The sequence below is a fragment of the Populus alba genome, chromosome 18, assembly GCF_005239225.2.
Source record: "Populus alba chromosome 18, ASM523922v2, whole genome shotgun sequence".
NCBI lineage: Eukaryota > Viridiplantae > Streptophyta > Magnoliopsida > Malpighiales > Salicaceae > Populus > Populus alba.
In genome coordinates this window covers 5,419,536-5,430,166 of record NC_133301.1, presented here as the reverse complement: position 1 = coordinate 5,430,166, position 10,631 = coordinate 5,419,536, and the positions used below count along the sequence as shown (strand labels likewise).

The window sequence follows — 10,631 nt, the reverse complement described above, 5'->3', positions numbered from 1 at the left end:
GATTAATAGATTAATTTTTGTTTGATTTCAAGGGTATACCGATCAATTTATTGTGCAAAATAAATGAGAAGACCAGAGAGCCTCTCATAGCAAGGTTTTTTTTTTTTTTTTTTTTTCTTTTAAAATTACTAGGGTCATTATAGTGGACAAAATATATTGAAATCCCAAAAGAAACCCTATACAATATACATAAACTAATAACAGTGTCATTTCACTATACTAAAAAATAAAAACATAAAACCCGTTATGTGACTAATTTGTTGATGCCCAATAAATTCCTTGAAAAAAACTAATAAACAGGAAATAGTGTCTTGTGCTACTTGTGCCTCTTAGATTTCTTTGAATTAACAAGCAAGGGAATTTAAAAAACACAGCAGGGTTCTTTGCATGATTATTTGGGGTGGCTCGAGCCAGACGTATTACTGCATATAATGAGGTCTGCAATATAAGAAAGATTGGCATGAATTCATGTTCAATGCATACATAAGAAATCCACTTAATTAATCCATGGCTAGTGGAGGGAACAGATCCTAATTAACAAATACGTGATTGAAATGTTAACCCCAAAAACACTTTGGAGCATTTATATACAGTTAAATCCATTTGCTGGATGTTTTTTTTTCCCCACCTATTAAATCATAATAGCAACAAAGTAGTTCTTCACGTCACTACCATGTCTATTTTTACATCCAACTCTAGCTCACATTAAATCTTGGATTGCTGATATGCTAATTCTGTGATTGCTGTTGGTTCCCTCTTCGTTTTGGTGAGCCTTTCTTCTGTTCATCTCGGCATACATCTCCTCTATCATTGGTTTCCATAGACGAACACGAGCATTTATAAACCAATTTGATACCTGTTTATTTCCAAAATTTTGTGAAGGAGATTGTGAGACAGCAGAACAAATGTTGAATCTTATAACGTCAAGTGATCAAAACACGAGAGCGTATAAGCATGTCCTTCAAATTCTTGAAATATTCCATCCAACTATACAATCTTTTTTTATGTACCTGGCTTCTTGTTAGTCCACTTTTTGCCGCAAGCAAATGCTTCTCTGCATCTTTAGGGTACCTGAAAGACATCAAACGTATGACTCACTTTTGACGCATGATTGTCAAACCAGGCTAATGCATTTTACCATAGTAAAATGGTAAAGACCTCTTAACAAGGTTAGTTAGGAGAAAAGATCTCACGGGTGAAGAAAGTTCTGAAACATCCATGCACGCAGAACTGAGACAGATCTTTCTGGTAAGCCTCTCTGGGGTCTCCACAGTTGGTCATTTTTCTTCAGCTGCTGGAGAGTCCATTGCTTTTGTAAGTATGAAGTTCCAAAAGATCCTTCAGTCTCTATGGTGTCTCCACTATCCAAATGAGCTCCCATTGCTAGGATTTGGTTGCTGATCCGCTCCCTAAGGCGTTTGTACAAGAAAGATATTGTTTGAAGAGAAAAACGTGTGTGAATCTGTGGGTCCAACTCAGTTGCAGCATGGAATGCTGAAATAACTGTGTGTATTTCATCCAAGCATTGGCTATATCGTTCATCAACCTGAGCATATGAGGTGGGGTGCCTTGTTATTGTGCCACGATGTTGTGTCCAACAAACCCACACAAAGTAACAAGAGATGGTAGCTTTCACCATAGAAGTAATAGGATAACCACACGCTCTTCAAGCAATTTATACTATAAATATGGCGGGAAATGATATTTGAAGTAAAACAAATTTTCAATTACAGCTTTGCCATTAAACTTTTCAATATTTGGATAGTTCAGTTTCAATGTTCAAACATTTATTCGATTTTGATCCAACAGAGCCCGTTTGTGCAGCATGTATGTCAACCGATTATAACAAAAGTAAGGAGTTACTACATTCATTTTAATCAGAAGCATGAATCATGACAAGACAAGATTTTATCACTTTCATAATTAGTTTGTACCAATACTTAAATCGACATACCACTTGCAGTAGAGTTAGCAATTGTGTTCTCTTTGCTTCCAGTGCCCGTTTCTGCAGTGCTGGATCCATTTGAACATCAATTCTATCATTCCCATCAGGAGATTTATCAAAACCCATCGGCAGCATCCCTCCCTCCATTGCGTAACTCGAAGAGAATAGTGTACTTGCTCCAGTCTTGAACCCCTGGTCTAGATTCTCCAGTGAATAGCTTGCAATTTGAGCAAGTATTTCCTGTATTACATGAAGATATCTGGATCCTAATAATACTTGTGAGGATTGACCAGTTTTGTAAGAACTGCAACTCAAAGAAAGCTCCTTACTGCTACAAGAAGTTTGTTCAGAGCCTAACCTTGTTTCTTTCGAGAAGTGGCATGCTACATGATTACGAGTGATCTCTGAGCTTTGATCAGGAATACTTCTGCTATCCATGACAGAAGGCTGAGATGTGGCAAGGCTTAAAGAGAGCTCATTAGCAAGTTTACCAGATGCAAAACATTCATCTGCACTCACATTCACACCATTTGATGTTATCCAGCCATTTGGTTGCAGGTTTCCAATGGATGAATGTGGTTGAAACCCTGCTCTTAAAGGTGTTCGTCCACCGAGCTCTATGGGAGCAGGAAACCTGTCAAAATCCTCCTTACCATTTGTGCTACCAAATACTTCACCACATCCATAATTCAAAGATGACGCAAATGAGGAATTCAAAGCATTGGTGCAATCATTTGAAACAAATGACCTTGACTCTTCCAAAGGGTAGCTTGATGGTCCTGAAATTGCCAAGTTGTTCAGAGTTTCTTGAAGACCACTTCTTGTAGCCACAAGAGTAGCAAGTGCATAATTAGGGATTCCATCCCCAAACTGCTCTTCAAATGGAGGGTTACCAGCAGAACGTGAACAGCCAGGTAAAGTATCTCCCACAACATTCCTTCCAAGAGATGCAACTAATGCATCTGAGTTCATAAATGAAGATCGATTTGCTGAGTGAATGTTTGCATGGAGATCACTTACAGGTTCTCCTTGCAATGTTGGAAGCATGGTAAATCCAGCCAATGTTTGATTATGGTGGTTAAGGTTGAATGAATCCAACTGGACAAGTGAGTTGGGGGTTCTTTGTGATGAACAGTCCATGGTAACAGAATTCCTTCCTGCCATATCTATTGGAACACTAAACAAACCATTCTCCATGATATTGTGAATCAATTAAATCACATGGCAAGGGACACAAATAGCAAGTTCCTATGCTTAGCTTGTATGACAGACCACTTTCACTTGCAAAACAGCGTTCCTTGCACTTATGTGGAACTCCTCTCACTGAAGATCATGAACAACAGAACAGTAATCAGCCTTCCATAGCTGAACTATGCGTAGTTCTTGCAGGCAATCTTGAAGGTTTTAATTTCTGATGTCAAGTAAAATTCAACTGAAGAATTTCAATGAATTGATAAGGTCAGAGCACACTGATAGTAAACCATAGAACCACAATTAGAGGGAAAACAATGCTAGTATATATTCAGCAAAAAAATGGATGATGAAAAACGATCAATATCTGGCTGTTAGTTTGCAGGCTTCTTTGCATTTTCTCTCTCACTGGAAAACGTTCTAGAGCATTGAGAATGCACTTTTAAGCAGGCATAGCCTAATGGCTGTTTACTTGATAACTTCCTTCACTTAAGCAAGGTTTGATTCCCAATGATTGCAATTTACCAAATTGTAATAATGTCATTGGGGAGGGCCACCCCCGGCTGTGAGGTCGGAAAAAAGTAAAAAAAATAAAATACCATGGCGCACAAGCCTTCTCCAGCATAGGTACATTTTACGTTATTTCAACTTAATTTTGATGAAATTAAGCCGAGGACATTCATTTCACACACGCATAGAAGCACATCAACAACCACTTTCATTTACTGACCCACATATAGATAAAGGTGAAGATAATTGTTGGAAGCACAGCAAATTGCCATCAGGCACAGTTCATTCTCAAGAAGATACAACTAGCCATTAAAACATGTGAAAGAAGGCCAACATGTACAATCTCGTTCAGATATCTATGACTTCGGGCCTCTTTAGTTGCAGTCACCACAGCCCCAAATGGACCTAGCCTAGTCTTATACAAGTGATAATACCGTCAGGCCATGGAAAATATGCAAGAAAGGAGAGCATGGATCGAAATTTTTACAGTTGACGGAGGGGTCAATATGAACCATATCAACAATATAAGGGAGAACATAGGTGTAATCTAAGAATGCTATGTAACTAACACCATTCCCGATGCAGTGAATAGTTAGCTATAGGAGATTTGCAGATGTGCTTGCTTTTAAAACTTCCAGAGCTCTCGAGCACTATTATCCGTGTAAAAGCAGAAAGGGTGATCAGAGATGGACGATAAAGACCATGTAACTGAAGCCTAAAGAACACCAAAATAGCATCCAAGGAAAGCAAGGGAAAAAAGAAGAACAAATACCTAAAGAACTCTGCACGAGTATGCTAAAACAGTTGACATCAGGCGCAAAGAAAAGCAAAATTAACAGTTCAAATGTGTGTTTTGAACTAATGTATGGACATGGCAGGAGTGCTGGAATTATAAAAAAGGAAGATATGAAGGAAAGCATGTGAAAATGACCAACCTTTTTCACATTTGTTGAATGGGGATCACCCAGGAAAAGACAGCCCCTGTAGACACCTTGTAGACGGCTAAATAATGAGAGTTAAGAATTTTCATGCAGATTCATGGGATTTCCCAAATCAGACATACGAAGTTTTATACAATCACAAGACAAAGTGGACTGGTTGACAATATATGTAGGCTCCCTCGAACAACCCAGACACGCTATTATCAAAAGGCACAAATTTCCTGTGAAATCATTGGTTTCTCTTTCTCCATGAAAGAGCACAATCAAAAGCCCAAAAACAGTGGTAACTTTTGTTTTTTCTATAACAAAAAGAAATTAAAAAAAAAAAAAGCAACAAGGACTGCACTAACCCCACCCTCCTCTAAGAAAAAAAAAAAGATGGTTAACTTGTTTGCATGATCAGAGAAAGTATGGTTTTTTCTTCAAGAACCCGAAACCCAAGAAACTGAGATTCAGATTTTCAGACTCCTTCCGTCTCTCTCCGCAAGATTTTAAAGCTCATGAACACAAATGGGTGCTGAAAATAAAGGACAAAAAATTCAGAAAACTCACTCAAAAGCAAGAAAGAGGGTACCCCAAAGCCAAAAAAAAGCTTGCGCGGTGAGATGGGAAGATGCATAAAATGGACCCCTTCATGGAGACTAAACTGGAGAGAGAAAGAAAGAAGAGCCACACAAGAGTAAAACAAGGGGATGGAGAGAGAAAGGAAGAAAAAAGAGTGATGAGGAAGCAAATTACTCTTTGGTGCAGTGCCACTCATTTCTCTTGCAGGCTTTTGAGGGCCCATTGTTTCCCTCTCTTTCTCATCCTCACCACCTCTCATCATCTGTTTCTCTGCAATCATCACAATCAAAATATCTGGATTCTCTCTGTTACAACTTCTGTTCATGGCAGGTCTTCTCAGCATCATTTTTCAGATAAAGTACTTTGCTCTTTTAGCTATTTTAAGACAATGAAGCTAATGTGATAAGGGAGGAGAGTTATTCAAATACAACAGCAGGTTTATACTTTCTCCAAAGAATCTTAAATGTTTCAGCTTTTGGAAAGATTGAATGAATTAATTTGGTTTATTAATTGAATTCTTCTATATATAAAACTTATTGAATAAATAAAATATACTATTTACTCAGCTTGTTTTCGTTTTTCTTTAAACTTCTTTCAGATATACATGCAAGAAAGAACAATGTTTACGAGATCAAGTTTTTTAAAAAGTGTTAATTTCAAAACGAATCACACCTCTTTGCAAATACGTAAAAAACCCTAATTTTAAAAAATTATAAAATTCAGTTGCTTAAAAGCTTTTTAAATATTAAAATGAAGTAAATGGTGTAGGAACTGGGATTTGTAAATTTCAGACTTTAATGTTAGAAATCACACTGTTCCAGACTTTTTAGCAGTGTACTTTACAAGAAATGGTGATGCAAGCAAAACAAAAAATGATGAGAAAATCTAGAGAGGAGATTTGACAAATTTATTGAAGCAATTACAAGGCCTATCTACCCTGTTCTTCTTTCGGATTTCTATGGGCCACACACCCTACTGGACTCCTACTACACAATGTACGTGCAGCAGGCTCTCTTTTTCTATCTATCTACAAGGGAGGAGACCTATGATGATGATGATGATGCAGCACTGGTTTCAGGTGATCTTGTTCCCTCTGCATGTTCTTTGATCATGCTTTAAGTAACTCAAGATTCATCAGATCCATGCGGTAGAGTCCTGAGGAGCTGATGTGATGATACAATCCCCATCTTCGGTGTTAAAATTTTGAGTATAACGAGGCTGGCAACTGAAAAAAAAAACTCTTGCAATTGGTGAGATCTCTAGTTTCTTTCAGAGATGTTGTTACTGTCATAGACTCATAGTTATTTCCGCCCCCTTATGTCCAAATGATACATGTATTTGCAATGATTACATGCGCATTAAAACTAAGTTTTAGAAAACAAAAAAGAAAAAAATTAGTCATTGATGAGTTGATAGGTATTTTTTTTTATATATTTAATTAACATTTTTGCCATCGTGATTTATTACAAGAATGATTCTCAATGAATGATCATCTTGCGACTTGTGATCTTGCAATGCTACATTTGTCATGGGAGACATAGTAGTATATCTATTTCTACAAGTTTAGATTTGATGATATTACCAAACAAAAAAACAAGTAAGAAAATAAAATTCATCAGATTTAAAATTGTGGTATAAAATATTTATTTTAAAATAGATTTTTATTTGAAAATAAATCAAAATAATATTTTTTAGAGTTTTTATTTTATTTTTGATATTAGCATATCAAAATTATCAAAAACACACTTAAAAAAAATTAATGAAATGTATTTTTAAAATTACTAAAAACAAAATATAAAACTATGACAAACACCCCAACACTCATTATTTAGCCTTTGCCCCATTTTTATACCAAAAAATTAAGAATGCTTAGGTAATTTAAGTTTATGAATCAAATGTAGAAGCCTAGATAATTTGAATGAAGAAGATGGAAAAGTTTGTTATCTTATTCGAAAATGACAAAATAACAAGTATTTTATATATTTCTCTTTCACACAAGCACATTCAATTTTAAAACATAATTGTTTTTGTTATTTATTTTCAAAAACATAAAAGTATTTATAAACTATGATTTATACACATACTTTTACACATGATTGTAAGTTGTAAATAAAATTATTATATTATTTATGTTAACAACTAAAGGAAATGAAGATTATATGTGTGCATATTAAAAAAACAACAATAATAAAAAAAACAAAGATAAGTTTGGTTTTGTAGTTTCTCTAACCTAAACAACTAAACCCGAAGAGGTATTTTAATACCTAATACCTTAAACTCAACTGACTTTGGAGTTATTGGCTCAATGTTTGTTACATGGGTTGATAAGAAAGCTTAAGAAAATCAAACATTGCACTATCTACATTTAAGTATCTGCAACCCGAGTTACTAAACTTGTAAGGGTGTCTCAACACCTAATACTCTAAGATCAACTGGTCTAGAAGTCAATAGCTTAAAGCTCGTTAAGTGAGTTAAGGATGCATTATGTTTTAAGTTATATTATTAAAAATAAAAAAAGAGAATATATATCCCAACCAAAGGAAGTTAACTTTAGAAAAAAATTAGAAAAATTTTTATTTTCTTTCAAACAAAGCCCCATAATTATGTGTTGATGTATTGAGCACAAAAAAAAAATTATTAATATTTTGATTAAGAGATATATGGCAGACACATAAATCTAATGATAGTTTGTTTATTTGAATAGATTAGTGAAAGTAAAAGGATGACTACCTTAGTTTTGATTCTGTAAATTATTTTTCTATTTTAATGCTTTAATTACCAGGAACTAGTAATAAGCTGGTTGAGACTGTGATAAGTACTTAAAATGCATTTTTATTAAGGTTTTATATCATCATATTACACTTGAAGTATCATTAAATTCCCTAACTTAAACATGCTTTATAATAACAAGTCTAATAAAAATGCTCATTTTAAATGCAGGCTTGTAAAATATGCATATTTCACAATTCAAAGGATTGATTCATGTGTTTAACTATTAAAATTAAAGAGACAAAAAGAGGGCTAACTTCAGAGAAAAAATTTTAATTGGGTTAGTTCGATTCAAACTAGAACACCATTCGATTTTTAAGTCATAACTGGAGCTTTAGACCTTGGATTTAGGTGTGGTCTAGCTTGAAGGAAAGCTAAGATATAGGCCTAATACATTCATGAAGAGTCCAAGATTCAATATTGATGTTTTGAAGTTCAAAGCTTAACAACAAAAAAGAAGTTTGAATTTGTCACGCAACGCATATATTGTTCGATGTTCAGCCTATATCTTGAGTTTTAAATGTCCAAATGAGCCTGTTTGTTTTTTTGTTAGTGAAATGAGACAAATACCCACAACTTTCATGAAGACCATCTATTTAAATTCTAATATGATCATTGATATTTTGTTCAACCACCAAATCAATAGTTTTAAATTTTAGCCTATAAAAAAAGACATTTACCATACATTTAGTCATCTTAGTTTTCAGATCAAGATCATTCTCTTACTTTTTTTTTTTGTATTTTTGTAATGTTCAAGTTTTTATTTCATGTAATATTCTTATTAATCTCTTATTTATGCTTATCATTTCCTTTACTATACTTAGTTAATTTAAATCATGACTATGTTCTTATCTTGTTTATTTTTTTTTTTCTTCTTCTTCATTATATTTAGTTAAGTTTATTTTTTTTCAAAGTGAAAAAAAGGTTACATTAATGATGTAAGAATAAGTATAGTACAAACTCTTGCTATCTCTTATGTGGTTATGATTCTCATACTAAGTTCTTAATTAAACTTACAAACTTTTTAAATGATTAATCAACTTCATCGTGATTTTATACTACTTGTTTACGTATCTTTATCGACATAGGGTAATAGTGATAATTATGTATAACTTTAATTCTTAAAAACAAATTCTTGTTGGGTCAAGTTGCAAACTATTTAAATATGATTTTAACGTATCTTGAGAGATGTCCACATCAGTTCGTATAAGAGGTTGTGCTATTATTAGGTTATATCTCTTTAATCTTTAGATTGTATCATTTCTTGATTTTCTTTCTTCCTAGTTTTCGTCTAGGATCATGTTTCTTTTTTTTAAAAAAAGAGTCTATTTCTCTCTTATTTTTTAAAATATTACATCAAATCTTATATATAAAAAAATCAAGCTGCTTAGCTTTTTGATTTTGCCGAATACAATAAAGAAAAAATATGTTAGTGATCTTTATCTTCTATATTTCTTGATTTCGACATAGAATAAAAAAAGGAAACATAATCTTGTTCTTGCCGAATTGTGTGGATACAAAAAGGAAAAATGATAAGAATTGGTTGAATTGACAAGTTAAGACATAATCGAATACAAACCCTTGAATTTTAGGGTTGGCCAAAAGTTTCTTGAATATTTTCTTGATTTTGCTAAATAGATACATACCAAATCTTGACATTACTGACTTGGATTCTTGTTTTTCTTGGATTATTTTGCCTTGTTTCATTTAAATTTGGGTAGTATAGATCTTTCTTGTTTTATTTTAATTGTTTTCTTAAAATTCTTGAATTTGAATCTTGATTTCTTCATTATTGTTTAAATGTTGTTTAAATATTGTTTTCCAAAGATATTAGACTAGTGAGCATAAATATTTATTTTATAATCATGCAATTCTTATATTATTAACATGCGTACTAAGCATATATTCAAATTTGCAAAAATGATATATATAAAAAAAAATTGTAGCCTGCATACTAAGCTTAAAATTTATTAAATTTAAACTAAAAATATGTAAAGTACTTGCTTAGAATTTGATCAATTTAAAATTTTATTGTTATCAAGATCAATTCTTTATCTTTTAAGTTTTATTACTTCTCACTTGGTGCAAACATGATGTATGTAATAAATCTTTCAAGATTCTAACAACACCACAATATTTAAATGCAATTCTAAACAAGGTCCACATACTTAAGAAAATATAATCAAATATCTTTCTACAAAAACTAAACTTAAGCTCTAGATTGTAAGGAAAAAATAAAAAAGGAAATAAAGCTTAAAATAAAAGAGAATAAACTAAAAAATAGAGATGAAGAAAAGTATGTAAAATCTAAAAAATGAATGTAGTGACACTTTTCTTCAACCTTTTTTATTTGAGAATTTTAGAATCAAGGTTGGTAGAAAATTAAAAGGGTATTTTTGAGTGAGTTTGTACAATAAATAAATTCAATCCCCCCCCCCCAAACCATCTTAAAGACATTTACCTTACATTAATATTAATATGATTTATATATTTTTAAATACTAATCTTAAAGTTTAAATTTAAAAAGATAAGGAATGAAGCACCGTCCAATTCACCAAGGCAACTAAAACTGTTCAATTAACTTTTATACCTATAGAATGTGTGTGTGTGTGTGTGTAATTGGCACAAAAATATATAGTTAAACTAGTGATTACATTCAGTTCCTATGACATGTCATCAAAGCAAGGCCACGTCAGCAACATAAAAAATAA

At 32.9% G+C, this 10,631-nt stretch overlaps 1 protein-coding gene across 5 annotated transcripts; it reads right to left on the bottom strand.

Moving 5' to 3' along the window:
* Window positions 1-268: 268 nt before the first annotated feature.
* Window positions 269-5,892, bottom strand: LOC118046014 (homeobox protein ATH1). Of its 5 annotated transcripts, none has more exons than XM_035054767.2 (5): window positions 4,582-5,892; window positions 1,955-3,268; window positions 1,194-1,546; window positions 1,011-1,071; window positions 269-856 (listed from the first exon to the last, which is right to left on the bottom strand). In XM_035054767.2, exons 2-5 carry the CDS (start codon window positions 3,140-3,142, stop codon window positions 701-703), a joined length of 1,758 nt encoding a protein of 585 aa, XP_034910658.1. In that variant the 5' UTR covers window positions 3,143-3,268; window positions 4,582-5,892; the 3' UTR covers window positions 269-700. The 5 variants fall into 5 exon arrangements, with proteins under 5 accessions (XP_034910658.1, XP_034910657.1, XP_034910659.1 ...); XM_035054766.2 differs by having other exon boundaries at window positions 1,955-3,377; window positions 4,582-5,891; XM_035054768.2 differs by having other exon boundaries at window positions 1,955-3,356; window positions 4,582-5,891.
* Window positions 5,893-10,631: the final 4,739 nt, after the last annotated feature.